Source organism: Piliocolobus tephrosceles, chromosome 12 (genome assembly GCF_002776525.5).
Source record: "Piliocolobus tephrosceles isolate RC106 chromosome 12, ASM277652v3, whole genome shotgun sequence".
Taxonomy (NCBI): Eukaryota; Metazoa; Chordata; class Mammalia; order Primates; family Cercopithecidae; genus Piliocolobus; species Piliocolobus tephrosceles.
The window spans coordinates 47,294,030-47,311,213 of record NC_045445.1 but is presented as its reverse complement, the minus strand read 5'-3'; the positions used below and the strand labels follow the sequence as shown (position 1 = coordinate 47,311,213).

At 37.9% G+C, this 17,184-nt stretch overlaps 1 protein-coding gene across 2 annotated transcripts in view; it reads left to right on the top strand.

Annotated features, from left to right (window-relative positions):
- The window catches only part of TBC1D8B (TBC1 domain family member 8B), a 78,108-nt gene that overhangs the window by 48,397 nt on the left and 12,527 nt on the right, over positions 1–17,184 (top strand). For both annotated transcript variants that reach the window (XM_023203051.2, XM_023203050.2), the window contains exons 11-14: positions 2,059–2,176; positions 3,463–3,748; positions 4,980–5,109; positions 5,657–5,755. In XM_023203051.2, the coding sequence (XP_023058819.1) occupies positions 2,059–2,176; positions 3,463–3,748; positions 4,980–5,109; positions 5,657–5,755 (633 nt within the window). The remainder of the gene's footprint in view (positions 1–2,058; positions 2,177–3,462; positions 3,749–4,979; positions 5,110–5,656; positions 5,756–17,184) is intronic.

The following is a 17,184-nucleotide window of genomic DNA, read 5'->3' as shown; positions in this document are numbered from 1 at the left end:
TGTTGCCCAGGCTGGAGTGCAGTGGCATGATCTCAGCTCACTGCAACTTCCACCTCCTGGGTTCAAGCAATTCTCCTGTCTCAGCCTTATGAGTAGCTGGGATTACAGGTGTGCACCACTATGCCCCACTATTTTGTGTGTATGTGTGTGTGTGTGTGTGTGTGTGTATTTTTAGTAGAGACAGGGTTTCACCATGTCAGCTAGGCAGGTTATGAACTCCTGACCTCAAGTGATCTGCCCACCTCAGCCTCCCAAAGTGCTAGGATTACAGGTGTGAGCCACCACACCCGGCCTAGATGTTGGTTTTTAAGGCTACTGTGAAACTGGGGAGGGGGTGGGAATAAGGCAATTTAAAATGCCGCAAAGCTTACTGGTTTTACTGAGATTCAGCCATTTTCTTAAATAAATGCTACCTGAATTGCTGTAAGCTATTGGTTAATTTCCAGAGTTCTAAAGTTGATTCTGATGACTTTTGTCAGTGTTCTTGTTGCTTTTATAGAGGAGAACATTTTTAGAAGTTCTTACTCTGACATTTTTACTACATCCCCTCCCAGTATGGCTTCTTGCATGGGAAAACGATTCAGTAAAAACTAAGCTTGACATCAAACAGTGTACTAGATTTGGCAAGAAATTGACATAGTTAATATACAAATCTATATGAAAGGTATCAAAGTATAAAAGTAAGCAATGGACATGAAAGGATTAATCACCAAAGAGAAAATACAGGTTGATGTTAAAGTCTGAAAAAGAAAGTACAACCTCAAAGAAATTAAAATTTAAACAATAAGATACCATTTTTCACTATCAAATCAATAAAGATGATTATAGTTATTACAATTCACAATATTGGCAAAGATGCAGTGAAATAAACATTTAAACACTATTGGTCAGAAATATAAATTGGTATTTTCTTTCAGGAATTTAATTTGGCAATAATATGAAGTCTTTTAAAAATACCATGTGACCAAACAATTTCATTTCTAGGTATCTTTCCTGAGAAAAAAAGTATAGTTGGATAAAAATTTATATAAAAAAGATAACCACTGCAGCATTATATGTAATAGCAAAAAATTGGAATTAACCTAAATGTCCAACAATAATAGAATGGTTAAATAATTTATATTATATCCACCTTAGATTTTTTTAGTCATTAAAAATACTGTTTTAGAAAAATATTTAATGGCATTGAATATTACTATATAGTGCTAAGTGAAAAAATAAAGATTTAGTATACAAATTTTAGGAGAGAAAGGAGGAAAAACTGCAGAAAAATATATCAACTTAACAGTTGATTTCTGGGTACGTTGGATACAAGAGGTTTTATTTTCTCATTTATACTTTTCCATTCTCTCCAAACTCTATCCATTAAGGATTTATTACCTTTATAACAAGGGATGTGGCAATGTATATAAAAGTAATGATCTGACATTTGTGTGCAAGATAGGTAAGAAGCAGCAGCCAGTTAGAGTGGTAGTGGGAATGGGAAGGAAAAAGCAAATCTGAAAGACATTTTATAAGAAGAAACTCTAGGATACGAAACAGATGCAGCAGATAGAGGGTTTTCAGCATAATCAAAACTAGGATAGATAAGAAGAATCCTACTTGATAGGGGAAAGAAGATGTTCAGTTTTGGACAAAATTGAGGATGATTCATATCTGAGGGCTATTTCTTTATAGGTAGTTGGAAATACAGATGAAGTTCATTTTCTTTCATTTTAGTATGTCTTTGAAAATTATGTAGGCTTTTTTCAGATTAGTGATAATTAAGGCTTTTCACTCTTTGAAATTAGAGAGGTTTTACTTATAGTATTCTGTATTTATTATATTACTGCTTCACTTTTCTTGAATGTTACTTTATAAAATAACTGATTATCAAATGTTAGCCTGACTTCACCTTGTTTTGCCTTGAACTGGCTCAGAGTTCTCATGTTTCCACTGTTATTACATTATTATTACTCTCAGTTATTCTTGTTGCTGTCAAAAACTATTATGTTTGAAAAAGTATAATTATTACCTGAGAAATATTTGCTTTTTAATACTGTTTTCTGTGAATTTTAGGCAATGAATATTTTGACTTCAGTGCTGCTTCTATATGCAAAAGAGGAAGAAGCTTTTTGGCTTCTGGTTGCTGTATGTGAACGAATGTTGCCTGATTATTTTAATCGTCGAATTATTGGTAAAAGAAAAACCACACACACATATGCATACACACACGGAGATGTACATTTCTTTTCTAAACAATTCTAGTGTCACTTGTCTAATTACTAATAAAATAGAAGGACTGATGAATTCAGTTGTGGTATAAAATGCAAGCAATATCAAAATGTCACATTCACTGACATTCTCAAAAGAAGAGCTTTTTGTACTGAATATAGTCGGAAAGATTGTTTAATATGTTGCTTTTTAAAATAAAATACCTGGTCTGTTTCTTAACAAAAAAGGAAGCATTAAGTTTATAAGCTCTATATTGCTAAAACAATGGTGATCTCAAGTAGTATCCAGAGCTACTGGTGAATTTTTGTAGTTTCTTGATGGGAGGGAGATTTCAATCAGCTTAAAATCTCCACATTTGTATGAATTATATAGATAATTTGCAAGATTTCAAAGAAGGATGAAGTTCTTAGTTTGTTAATTGTATATTTTTTTAAATTTTAATTTAATTTTATTTTAAAAATAAAATTTTATTTTATTTTTAAAATGATGGAGATGGAGTCTCGCTCTGTCACCCAGGCTGGAGTGCAGTGGCGCCATCTCAGCTCACTGCAAGCTCTGCCTCCCAGGTTCACACCATTCTTCTGCCTCAGCCTCCCAAGTAGCTGGGACTACAGGTGCCCACCACCACGCCTGGCTAATTTTTTTTTTTTTTTTGTATTTTTAGTAGAGACGGGGTTTCACTGTGTTAGCCAGGATGGTCTCAGTCTCCTGACCTCGTGATCTGCCCGCCTCAGCCTCCCAAAGTGCTGGGATTACAGATGTGAGCCACTATGCCCGGCCAATATTTTCTTTAGTCATCAAATATTTACAGATCTGTGACCCCTCACCTTAAAACTTATGGATGGTCTCTTCTTTGTACCCTAATAGGCTTTCAGGATTGTGGTTAGGTCATTGATTGTACTCTCTTTCATTATAGTTATTTGTGTATTTATCTTGAGTTGTGCTAGCTATTAAACTCCCTGAACATGAGACTATTTCATTAATTGGTATAGCTCTTATAATACCTAGTACAGGTCTCTGCATATAATAAAGACTCAATAAATAACTCTTCAAGTGATTTGAATTGTGTTTCTGAAGTACATGACACTACTAGCAGTTAGATGTTTAAAATACAGAAAAGGTTCTGAAAGAGTTCATAATTTAAGGAAGAAAAATGAGATACATCAGCATGCTAATAGAAGTGGGGAGGTATGGAAACAAGTCCTTTTGAAAAATGTTTATTTTTAAACTTCTTTTGATACTCTCTAGGTGCCTTGGTGGATCAGGCAGTCTTTGAAGAACTTATCAGGGATCACCTTCCTCAGCTGACAGAACACATGACTGATATGACATTCTTTTCCTCAGTTTCTCTCTCTTGGTTTCTCACACTTTTTATTAGTGTGCTACCTATTGAAAGTGCAGTGAATGTGGTGGACTGTTTCTTCTATGATGGAATAAAGGCCATTTTGCAACTGGGATTGGCAATACTTGACTATAATTTAGACAAACTGCTGACTTGTAAAGATGATGCTGAAGCTGTGACAGCTTTGAACAGGTATTGTAAGAACTATAACATTTAAATCTGAAGGAAATTTGAGAGATGATGTTGTTCAATCCCCATGTTTTACAGAGGAAACTGAGCCCTAGAAATTTCAATTTGCCTGACATTACAAAACCACTTGAATGAAACAGCTATGCCTAAAGTCCAGTCCTCTATTTCCAGAAAAAATACAGCAAGAATAAATCACTTTGAAGTGAACCACTAAATTATGTACACATTTACACTAATATTGTTGATTCAGTATTCTAGGACTTTCATATTCCCAGTTTGAGCTATAAAGTGTCTATGTAGAAGTAGTTCGAGCAGGAAAAGGGTAGTTGATAATGTTAAATATCCAGCGGTCGGGAAGTTATTCTGGTTTCTATGTGGTTGCAGGTGGGTTGAACTTTATTTTCCTAGTGACTTTTGTATGGATGCTATTTTGTATTGGAGCACATGTGTTGTATGTGTGTGTATGTGTGTATGCACACATTTGTGTATGCTAAATGAATAAATATTTGAATGGGCAACTATCGTAATGCCACATGAAATCCCATTATATACAGAATAAAATACAAACATCTTACTCTGGCATTCAGAACTCTGTGGTAAGGGCTCAGTTTACCTTTCTTCACTTATTTCCCCCTATACGCTTCTACATACCCTATATTCCACTCTACTGGGCTATGTGGTATTTGCCAATTACTCTCTGAGTCTGTTTGCTTCCTTCAAAACCCCAAATGATTCCTTCACTATCCCATTTCCCTCACCCATGCCCTCCTAATGCTCAACCATCTTCAAACTCCACTTCTTGACCGGGTGCGGTGGCTCATGCCTGTAATCCCAGCACTTCGGGAGGCGGAGGCAGGCAGATCACCTAAGGTCAACAGTTCAAGACCAGCTTGGCCAACATGGCAAAACCCCGTCTCGACTAAAAATACAAAAATTAGCCAGGCATGTTGGTGGGTACCTGTAATCCCAGCTACTTGGGAGGCCGAGGCAGGAGAATCATTTGAAATCAGGAGGCGGAGGTTGCAGTGAGCCAAGATTGCGCCATTGCATTCCAGCCTGGGTGACAGAGCAAGACTCCATCTCAAACACAAAAAACAAGTTCCACTTCTTCATAAGACCTTCTCTTGTCCTTTCAGTTGAAAGTAACCTCTATCTAGGGAGAAATTAGGTGTCATTTCTCTGCTTTAATAATGGTAATTCCACTAATTCTTGTATTACTATCACTTTTCAATAGGTTCTTTGACAATGTCACTAATAAGGATAGTCCATTGCCTTCAAATGTTCAGCAGGGTTCAAATGTGAGTGATGAAAAAACCAGTCATACTAGAGTGGATATTACAGATTTGATTAGAGAATCAAATGAGGTAGGTTTTTTCATGCCATAAATATATTGCCTAGCATATTTAAAATGATTGAACTATGGTATATCTCTAGTGGTATATTAAGTGTAAGATAATAATGCAAGTAGACATACAACTTAAAATCCAACTTAACTTTTAAAATGAGTTTTGTGAACTGTTCCTAGGTTGTGTAACCTCCTCTGCCTCAATTTGTTTTTCATTAAATGAAATTAAATTCACTTGCTTTCACAAATAATGACTACTTTAAACATCTATCTCTGTATTAAAAGGTGAATTATTCTCATTATTATTATTCGCTTCTTAGAGATTATGAATTTTACCCATATTTTTGTACTTAGTCTATGTACATAGTAGATGGAATTCTCTCCAGTGAATATATTTAAAAACTGAACGTGGGAGGTGAAAATTTGCAAAATCATTGAACAAGTCAGGAAATTACCTAGAAATAGAATCAAGGCCTCCAAGAATTAAGTCTGATAAAACTGAATTGTAAAAGAAGAAGTGGATGTTTATTATGAATGAATATATACTGAAATCATATCTCTTGCAGAAATATGGTAGTATTCGCTATGAAGATATACACAGTATGCGCTGTCGAAATAGGTTGTATGTGATACAGACCCTAGAGGAAACAACAAAACAGAATGTGGTAAGTATGCAACCAATGGGGAAAAACCAGTTGGAGTAATTTTTTTCTTTAACTTTCTTTAGAAATTATCATTTTGGGCAAATAAAAAGGACTAAACTTTTGAGCTAGATCCTTGCCAAGGTTTAGCCTATGGTAAATTATTTTTTAGAGAAAATAAATTATTTTCTTCAGGTTGACTTATGTTGCCTTCTCCGACATGTTTTGTACTATTTGACCTTCAAGACCACTGAGACAGGGTCTCGCTCTATTGCCTAGGCTGGAATGCAGCGGCATGATCATGGCTCACTGTAGCCTCTACCCCCTGGGCTCAAAAACTCCTTCTTCCTCAGCCTACTGAGGAACTGGGACTGCATGCACACACCACCATGCCTGGCTGATTTTTAAAATTTTGTTGTAGAGATAGGTCTCAGTATGTTTCCCAGGCTGTCTCAAACCCATAGGCTCAAGAGCTCCTCCTTGCCTAGGCCTCCCAAAGTGTTGGGATTACAGGCGTGAGCTACCACACCTAGCCTGCAGCTCAGTGTTGAATGCTATCATGTTGGCATTTAAGCATAACATATTTGTGATGTGCTGCATCAGTAAGAACAGCTGATCTACACAGTAGTCAGTGCTCCAATGAATATTATTATCCTTGGATACCTAAAGTAAATACTATGTTTTAAATACTTGTCTTTTTAATATTTGGATTGCTCCATAAGCAACTGTTAATATTGGTTGCCTTTGGTGAATCGGATTAATAGATTGCTGGTCAGAAGGAGGAGAGTTTTACTTTGCTGTTTATATTCTTCTGTACTGTTTGAGCTTTTATCACGGCCATGTGTTGTTTTTGTAAACCTACTTGCTTAAAGGCCAAGGTCCTCAGAGATACAAATCTGGGAAGATTAACATTTCTGAAGATTCCAGGTTTAGATTTCAATTGAATAATTCAGTGAGGTTACTGTGACATGGTTAGCATAGGGCCCCTTGTTTTAGTTTTTATATGTTAGCATTTTTTTTTTAATTTACTGAAGTAATACATGCTCACTGTAAATAATTTAAGCATTACATCAATGTAAAAAGTAGATTCCCCGCCCCAGAAGTAAACATCTTAAAATAATTTGGCATATATCCTTTCAGATCTTTTCTCTAGGTGTCTGCACACATACATGTGTGTTGGAAGGATATAGTTCAGGATATAGTTTTTTAAATGAGATCATACCAGTCACTTTGCTCTGCAACTTTTTTCATTCAGAAATAGATCATGGTTATTGAATATCAGTAAATATAGATCTACCTCACTCTTCCTAATGCATTGAATAGTGTACCATAAAATGGATATGCTATAATTTACTCATTGTTGATGTACATTTAATATGTCTCCCTTTTTTGCTCTTACAAATAATACTGTATGTAAACATTCTTGTATATATATTCTTTGCAAGATAGATATCTGGAAGTGGAAGCTGGGTAAAAGGGTATGCCCATTTAAAATTTGACAGGTCCCTGCCAAATTATGCTTCAAAAGATTTTGCCAAATTGTAATCCCACCAGCAGCCTGTAAGAATGTCCCTTTCCCCACATTCTCACTAGTTGAATTTGTTGGCCAGGCGTGGTGGCACACACTCGTAGTCCCAGCTGCTCAGGAAGCTGAGATGGTAGGATCACCTTGAGCCTGGGAGTTCCAGGCTACATTGAGCTATAATCATGCCACTGCACTCCAGCCTAGGCAACAGAGCCAGACCTTGTCTCTAAAGCAAACAAAACAAAATCTTTAATTTGTGCCAATGTGATAGATCAAATATCACTTTTCATTTAAGGTTTCAATTCACTGATCACATATGTTTATTAGCCTTTTAAATTTAGTCTCTTAATGGCCTATTCATAGCCTTTGCCTGTTTTTCTATGAGATTGTCTTAAGTATTGATTTGTAGGAGCTCTTTTGACTATTAGTAGTACTAGTTCTTTGTCAGCTATATTTGTGGCCTAATATTTCCTCCTAGTCTTATTATTTCTTTCATTATCTTTATAATGTCTTTCAGATTATACAAGTTACAAATTTTCATGAAGTCTTTCTCTTTTTTATTACATGGTATCTGGGTGTCATATCAAACTTAGCAAGCTTTCTCTATTTAAAATTATATATATTATAAAAATATTTTTTCATATTGGCTTATAGTACTGGTATTGCTTTTTTAACATTTAGAACTTTAATACACCTAGAGTATATTTTTGTTTATTATGTAATATTATGTTTTTCCAACTGAAATCACTCATTTTGTAAAAACCAAGTATTAAATAGTTTATTTAACTCACAGTACTCTACTTTTTTCATATGCTAAATTCTTACATACATACATGGGCTTTATTTCTGGACTTTCTTTTTTTGTTAGTACAACAGTACCACACTGTTTCAATTACTGTAGTTTGTCTATTTTGAAATCTGTTAAGGCTTTATTCATTGTAACAATCTGTCTTTTTAAATGTTCTTTAGTAAGCATTTTTAGTTTTCATCATGTAGGTCTTACACATTTCTTATTGGGTTTATTCTACCCCTATATATTTTATGGTTTTGCTGCTAATATGAATGAGATCATTTTTCCTTTACATTGCCTAATTGTTTATTGGCTGTGTGTGTAAAAGTTATTGATTTGGATATGTTACTTTTCTAAGTGGTCGCGTTATTGACTCTCATTAATTGTACTTTTTTTTTAGTTGACCTCGAATTTTCTGAATAGACAAGCATGTCATCTCCAGTCTTAGAATTTTGACCCTTCCTAACATTTATACCTCTTTTCTTTTTTCTGTGTTATTGCATTAGGTAGGATCTTCAGAGAATTATTGAATAATAGCAGTAGAAGCAGGCTTCCTTGTTTTTTTGTTTTGTTTTGTTTTGGTTTTGGTTTTGGTTTTGGTTTTGGTTTTTTTTTTTTGAGAATGAGTCTTACTCTGTCACCCAGGTTGGAGTACAGTGGCACAATCTCGGCTCACTGCAACCTCCACCTCCTAGATTCAAGCAATTCTGCCTCAGCCTCCCTGGTAGCTGGGATTACAGGTGCCTGCCACCATGCCCAGCTAATTTTTGTATTTTTAGTAGAGATGGGATTTCACCATGTTGACTAGGCTGGTCTCAAACTCCTGACCTCAGGTGATCCACTCACCTCGGCCTCCCCAAGTGCTGGGTTTGCAGGCATGAGCCACCACACCCAGCTGCACGTTTTTTATATAGGTAAATTATGTGTCACAGGGTTTCATGTACAGATTATCTCATCACACAGGTAATAAGAATGGTACTCAATAGGTAGTTTTATGATCTTCACCCTTCTCCTACCCTCCATACTCATGTAGGCCCCTGTGTCTGTTGTTCCCCTCTTTGTGTCCATGTGTACTCAATGTTTAGCTCCCACTTGTAAGTGAGAACATGCAGTATTTGGTTTTCTTTTCCTCTGTTAGTTCACTTAGTATAACGATCTACATCTCCATCCATGTTGCTCCAGAGAACATAATATTATTCTTCTTTATGGCTGCATAATATTCCATGGTATATATTGACAACATTTTCTTTATCCAGTCTACTGTTGATGGGCATCTAAGTTGATTCCATGTCTTTGCTATTGCGAATAATGCTGTGACATACATACACATGCATGTGTCTTTATGGTAGCATAATTTATATTCCTTTAGGTATATGACCAGTAATGGGATTTCTGAGTTGAATGGTAGTTCTCTGTTATTTGTGATATCTTCAAACTGCTTTCCACAGTGGCTGACTTAATTTACATTTCCACCAGCAGTGTATAAGCATTCCCTTTACTCCACAACCTCACCAGCATCTTGTTATTTTTTGATTTTTTAATAATCACCATTCTGATTGTGTGAGATGGTATCTCATTGTGATTTTGATTTGCATTTCTCTAATGATTAGTGATGTTGAGCATTTTTTCATATGCTTGTTGGCTGCATGTAGGTCTTCTTTTGAAAAGTGTCTGTTCATGACCTTTGCCCACTTTTTTGTGGAGTTGATTTTTGGTTTTATTTATTTATTTATTTTATTTTTTATTTATTTATTTATTTTTGACAGAGTCTTGTTCTGTCTCCCAGGCTGGAGTGCAGTGGCACGATCCTAGCTCACTGCAAGCTCCACCTCCCGGGTTTACGCCATTCTCCTGCCTCAGCCTCCCAAGCAGCCGGGACTACAGGCATGTGCCACCACGCCCGGCTGATTTTTTGTATTTTTAGTAGAGACAGGGTTTCACTGTGTTAGCCAGGATGGTCTCAATCTCCTGACCTCATGATCCACCTGCCTCGGCCTCCCAAAGTGCTGGGATTACAGGCGTGAGCCACCACACCCAGCCTGGTTTTTAATTTTTTAAGTTCCTATGGATTCTGGATATTAGACCTTTGTCAGATGCATAGTTTGCAAATATTTTCTCCCATTCTGTAGGTTGTCTGTTTACTCTGTTGCTAGTTTCTTTTGCTGTGCAGAAGCTCTTTAGTTTAATTAGTCCCATTTGTCAAATTTTAGTTTTGTTGCAATTGCTTTTGGCATCTTTGTCGTGAAATCTTTGCCACCGCCTATGTCTAGAATGGTACTCCCTAGGTTTTCTTCAAGGCTTTTTATAGTTGTACATTTTACATTTGAATCTTTAATCCATCTTGAGTTGATTTTTTTATATGGCGAAAGGTAGGGATCTAGTTTCAATCTTCTACATATGGTTAGCCAGTTATCCCAGCACCATTTATTGAATAGGGTGTCCTTTCCCTATTGCTTGTTATTGTTGACCTTGTTAAAGATCAGATGGTTGTAGGTGTGCAGCTTTATTTCTGGGCACTTCATTCTGTTCCATTAGAGTATGTGTGTTTTTGTACCTGTACCATGCTGTTATGGTTACTGTAGCCTTGTAGTATAGTTTGAAGGTGAATAACGTGATGCCTCTAGCTTTGTTCATTTTGCTTAGTATTGCTTTGGCTATTTGGGCTCCTTTCTGGTTCCATATGAATTTTCTGTAATCGTTTTTTCTAATTCTATGAAGAATGTCATTGGTAGTTTGATAGGAATAGCACGGAATCTGTAAATTGATTTGGTTGGTATGGCCTTTTTAACAATATTGATTCTTCCTATCCATGAGCATGGAATGTTTTTCATTAGCTGGTGTCACCTCTGATTTCTTTGAGCAATGTTTTGTAATTCCCATTGTAGAGACCTTTCATCTCCATGGTTATTGTATTCCTAGGTATTTTATTCTTTTTTTGGCTATTGTGAGTAAGACTGAGTTCTTGATTTGGCTCTCAGCTTGGACATTGTTGGTACATAGAAATGCTACTGATTTTTGTATATTGATTTTTGTATTCTGAAACTTTGCCGAAGTTGTTTACTAAATCTAGGAGCTTTTGGGCTGAGACTATGGGGTTTTCTACATATAGAATCATATCATCTGCAAATAGAAATAGTTTGACTTCCTCTCTTCCTATTTGGATGCCTTTTATTTCTTTCTCTTGTTCTGGCTAGGACTGTCCATACTATGTTGAACTAGAGTGGTGAGAGTGGGCATCCTTGTCTTCTGGTTCTCAAGGGGAATGCTTCCAGCTTTTACCCATTCAGTATGATTTTGGTTGTGGATTTGTCATAAATGGCTCTTATTATTTTGAGATACAGTTCTTCAATGCCTAGTTTGTTGAGGCTTTTTAACATGAAGGGATGTTGAATCTTATTGAAAGCTTTTTCTGCATCTATTGAGATGATCGTGTGGTTCTTAGTTCTGTTTTTGTGATGAATCACATTAATTGATTTGTGTATGTTGAACCAACCTTGTATCCCAGGGATAAAGCATACCTGACCATGGTGGGTTAGCATTTTGATGTGCTGCTAGATTTGGTTTGCTAGTAGTTTGTTGAGGATTTTTGCATCTATTTTCCTCAAGGATATTGACCTGAAGTTTTCTCTTTTTTTGTTGTGTCTCTGCCAGTTATTGGTAGCAGAATATACTGGCCTAATAGAATGAGTTAAGGAGGAGTCATTTCTCCTCAATTTTTTGGAATAGTTTCCGTAGGAATGGTACCAGCTGTTCTTTATATGTCTGGTAGAATTTGGCTGTGAATCCATCTGGTCCTGGCCTTTTTATGATTGGTGTTTTTTTGTTTTTTGTTTTCTGATTCAATTTTAGAACTTCTTTTTGGTCTGTTCAGGGTTTCAATTTCTTCCTGGTCCAATCTTGGCAGGTTGTGTGTTTCCAGGAATTTATCATTTCTTCTAGGTTTTCTAGTTTGTGTGCATAGAGGTGTTCATAGTAGTCTCTGAGGGTATTTTTTGTATTTCTGTGGGGTCAGTGGTAATGTCTCTTTGTCATTTCTGATTGTGTCTATTTGTATCATCTCTTGTTTCTTTATTAGTTTAGCTAGTGTTCTATCAGTCTTACTTATTCTTTTAAATAGCCAAGTCATGAATTCATTGATCTTTTATATGGCTTTTCATGTCTTGATTTCATTCAGATCAGCTCTGATTTTGGTAATTTCTTGTCTTCCGCTAGCTTTGGGGTTGGTTTATTCTTGTTTTCCTAGTTCCTCTAGGTGTGATGTTAGGTTGTTAATTTGAGATCTTTCTAACTCTTTGATGTGAGCATTTATGCTATAAACTTCCTTCTTAACACTGCTTTAACTGTGTACCAGAGATTCTGATATGTTTTATCCTTATTCTCATTAGTTTTAAATAATTTCTTGATTTCTTCCTTAGTTTCATTGCTTACCCAAAATCATTCAGGAGCAGATTGTTTAATTTTTATGTGATTATATGGTTTTGAGCAATCTTCTTAGTATTTATTTTCATTTTTATTATGCTATGGTCCAAGAGTATAGTTGTTATGATTTTGGGTTTTTTGAATTTGCTGAGGATTGTTTTATGTCTGATTGTGTGGTTAATTTTAGAGTATGTGCCATGTGCAGATGAGAAGAATATATTCTGTTGTTTTGGGGGGAAAAGTTATGTAGATGTCTGTTAAGTCCATTTGGTCAAGTGTTGAGTTCAGGTCCCAAATATCTTTTTTAGTTTTCTGCCTTGATGATATGTCTAATACTGTCAGTGGGGTGTTGAAGTCCCCCACTATTATTGTGTAGTTATCTAAGTCTCTTTATAGGCCTCTAAGAACTTGTTTCATGAATCTGAGTGCTGCTGTGTTGACTGCATGTATATTTAAGATGGTTGTCTTCTTATTGACTTGAACCCTTTACCATTACATTATTCCTTTTTTGTTTTGTGGTGGTGGTGTTGTTGGCCTAAAGTCTGTTTTGTCTGAAATCATAATAGCAACCCCTGCTTTTTTCTGGTTTCCATTTGCTTGGTAGATTCTTCCTCATCCTTTTACTTTGAGGCTTTGGATGTCATTGCATGTGAGATGGGTCTCTTGAAGACATCATACAGTTGCATCTCACTATCTTATCCAACTTGCCACTCTGTGCCTTTTAATTAGGGCAGTCTGGTTACATTCTGATCAGTCTGTTTACATTCAAGGTTAATATTAATATATGTAGATTTAATCCTGTCATCAAGTTGTTAGCTGATTATTATGCAAAATTGATTGATTGTGTAGTTGCTTTATTGTGTCAATAGTCTATATACTTAAGTGTGTTTTTGTAGTGGCTGATAATCGTCTTTCCATATTTAGCACTCCTTTTAAGATCTCTTGTAAGGCAGATCTAATGAACATGAATTCCCTTTGCATTTGCTTGTCTGAGAAGGATCTTATTTCTCCTTTGCTTATGAAGCTTAGTTTGGCTGAATACGAAATTCTTGGCTGGAGTTTCTTTTCTTTAAGAATGCTGAATATAGGCTCTCAATCTTTTTTGCCTTGTAGCATTTCTGCTGAATAGTACACTGTTAGGCTAATGGGATTTCCTTTTTAGGTGACCTGCTCCTTACCTCTAGCTGCCTTTAATATTTTTTCTTTCATTTTGACCTTGGAGAATCTGATGACTGTGTGGCTTGGGGATGGTCATCTTATATAGTATCTTGCACGGGTTCTCTGCATTTCCAGCATTTAATGTTGGCCTGTCTAGCAAAGTTGGGGAAATGTTCATTTATTTTTGTCTAAGCTAATTCAGAGAACCAGTCTTCGAGTTCTGAGATTCTTTCCTCAGCCTGGTCTATTCTGTTGTTAATGCTTGTGATAGTATTATGAAATTCTTGTAGTAAGTTTTTCAGCTCTATCAGATCAGTTTGATTCTTTCTTAAAATGGTCATTTCATCTTTCACCTCCTGTATCATTTTATTGTATTCCTTTGATTCCTTGGATTGGGTTTCAACATTCTTCTGAATCTTGATGATCTTCATTTCATGTATATTCTGAATTATATGTCTGTCATTTCAGCCATTTCAACCTGGCTAAGAACCACTGCTGGGGAACTAGTGCAGTTGTTTGGAGGTAAGGTGACATTCTGGTTTTTTGAGTTGCCAGAGTTCTTGTGCTGGTTCTTTCTCATCTGCTGCGTGAGCTGATATTCCTTTAATCTCTGAAGTTGTTTTCCTTTGGATGGGTCTTTTTTGTTTTTTGGGGTTTTTTTTTTTTTTTTTTTTTTTTTTTGCTTTTATCTTCTTTGATGCCCTTGGGAGTTTGATTGTGGTATAAGGTGGGTTCAGTTGACTGGCTTTGATTTTGAAGACTTCAGATGGCCAAAGCTCACCTGAGCTTTCCTGAGATGAGTGCACTACCTCTGTGGGGCTGGTACCAGACCCCCAGCTTTGTTCTCTGGGCCCTCAGGGCTAGGAACCTGCTCTGCCAGAGAGGCCGAGGTGTTCCCAGTCTATTGGCTTCAACACTGCACTGGAGGTGCTAGCCAAAACAATAGGGGTGGTGGCAGTGGAATCCATGCTTGCTCATGTATGCCAGCATCCGTAGCAGGGTGGCAGCGTACATATGCATTGGCTCAGGCTGGGTGCTGGTAGGAGCCTTTACCTTAGTTTTCACAGGTGGTGTATACTGGCAGAGTATTTTAGTGTTGTGTTTTGGGCTGCAATCCAGTAGGTGGCACTTAAGAGTGTTAGCCAGCAGATGGCTTCTTGCTCTGCTGCATGGCTCCGGGGTAGTGGTCTGTGATTGGGGGCAGGGAGATGGCCCATTCACCTAGTCTACCCCTGGGCCTTGGAGGAACCCCCTCCAATTACTGGCTTCATGCCCACATTTCTTTTGTTGGGTGCTCCGGTTCACAGGGCTCCCTTAGGTAGGAGCCACAGTTGGCAAACAGGTCTTATCCTTACTGAGTCGGCCCTGTGGAGGGAGGCACACACCACCCCTCTATCAACCGGCGAACCTGGGTGTCTCATCTCTGAGTGATGCTTGGGCACCACCTAAACCAGAAAGTCCCGCCCAGCTAGGAGCTGCGGGGGTGAGTAGTGTCACCTCATCTGCTGTCCAAGTGCATCCCAAGGGTACCCGGGGTTGCAACTGCCAGCAGAGTTTAGGCAGAAGCTGGACCACTGGGCTGGAAGCTCTAACAGGCATTGCCCACCTGGCTACCAGTGGTGGAGCTTGGTGGGGTCACCTGCCCTGCCTTTTGGGTGTTTCCAGGGACAACAGGATGTTGCAGCCACTGGCTGAGTTCAGGCAGAAGTGGGACATCTGGGCTGGAAGCTCTAGCAGGTGTTGCCCACCTGGCTACCAGTGGCAGGAGTGGGTGGGGTCGTCCGCCCTGCCGTGTAGGTGTTTCATGGGACAACAGGAGGCTGCAGCCTCTGGCTGATTTCAGGCAGAAGCGGGAGTGCTGGGTTGGAAGCTGGCACCAAGCCTTGTCTGGTGAGGAGGGTGGACCAATCTTACTGCTCCCAGGCACCATGACTGTGGCCTCTATTGGGTCTGTGGCGCTAGTGTTGGTCTGTTCCGGGATCTGAGGCTTGTAGAGGTCCCCTTGGACTTAAGATTTCCTCCACAAACCGTCTGGGTGGCTCTCTGCCTCAGTTTAGAGGTGAGGTGGGAGGATGAGCGTCGTGAGTAGGGGGTTAGGGCAGGGGGATTCTCCCATTCCCAGCCTTACACAGATCCCCATAGAGAGTGTGAATTACCCTTTCCCGTATTGGGGAGCTTCTCCTGACTCAACATTGATGCCAGATAGGCTACTGCCCAGCTTCACTCCTCTCTGCTCTCTGTGTACCCTTGCTGCTTTGATGGTTCCCAGTGTGGTTTCTTAGATGGTCGGCTTTTAGGGTCAGTGTTCACTAAACCCTTTGTTTCCCCTCCATAAGAGAGCAGCACCCATGGTCTGCTTCTAGTTTGCCATATTGGCCCATCCCATGCTGGGCACCTTTTTTTTTTTTTAGACAGGTTTTTAGACAGTCTCACTCTGTCGCCCAGGCTGGAGTATAGTGGCATGATCTCGGCTCACTGCAACCTCTGCCTCCCAGGTTCAAGTGATTCTTGTACCTCAGTCTCCCAAATAGCTGGGATTATAGGCGTACACCACCACACCTGGCTAATTTTTGTATTTTTAGTAGAGACAGGGTTTCACCATGTTGGCCAGGCTGGTCTTGAACTCCTGGCCTCAAGTTAACTGCCTGCCTTGGCTTCCCAAGTGCTGGGATTATAGGCGTGAGCCACCATGCCCCTGCTGGGCACTTTAAATGACCTCTGTATCCATGCTTAAATTATCCACTTCTCAATGATAGTCATTTGTGATTTCTTTCATCTCACTTGCCAGAGATTTGTCTATCTTACTGATTTTTTCAATAAACCAACTCTTAATTTTATTTACTGAGTCTACTGGTTTTTTTTTTTTAATTTTCCCTATTTCCTCAATTCTAGCTTTTTTCTTTACCTTTGCTTTCAAATTTCTTAGATACCATAATGATTGTACCATTATTGTATCACTTGTTGAGTTGTATCACTTGTTAAGTCCCTGGGCTCATTCGGCAAATAGAGACTCACTAGCTTTATGGACATTCAGATTGTTGGATGAAAACTCTGATTGCCTTATAAACTTCAAAGAATTCTCCTCTGCAATTGGTAAGATGATTTTTTTAAGCAAAAAAAAAAAAAAAAGTGCTTCTAGAAATACTTAGTACTGCCTATTATTGCCAATTCAGTCAGATTATATCACCATGGGTTACAGTGTGTTTAGCTTTAGTAATAAATGGACCCTTTTCTGCATTTGTTGCTAAATCTAAGTATTTTGATATTATTTTCCCCAACCCTTTCAGAAAAGCAAACTGTTAGATGTGAGTGTTTTAAGGGTTAACATAAGGAAGTGCTTCTTCTTCATGGAACAGGATAAAATTACATATTTTCTAAGCTTATTACTTATTGGATTATGTTATTTGGCATAGATAGGGAATGTACATCTCCCAATGCCTTTGAAGTATTTAATGGCAATCTCACATGATGACTAGATATGCTGCTTATGTGGCAAGAGAGGAATATATGGAATAAGACTTAGAATAGTGTTACTTATATTTATAGACATTAAGTGGCTGT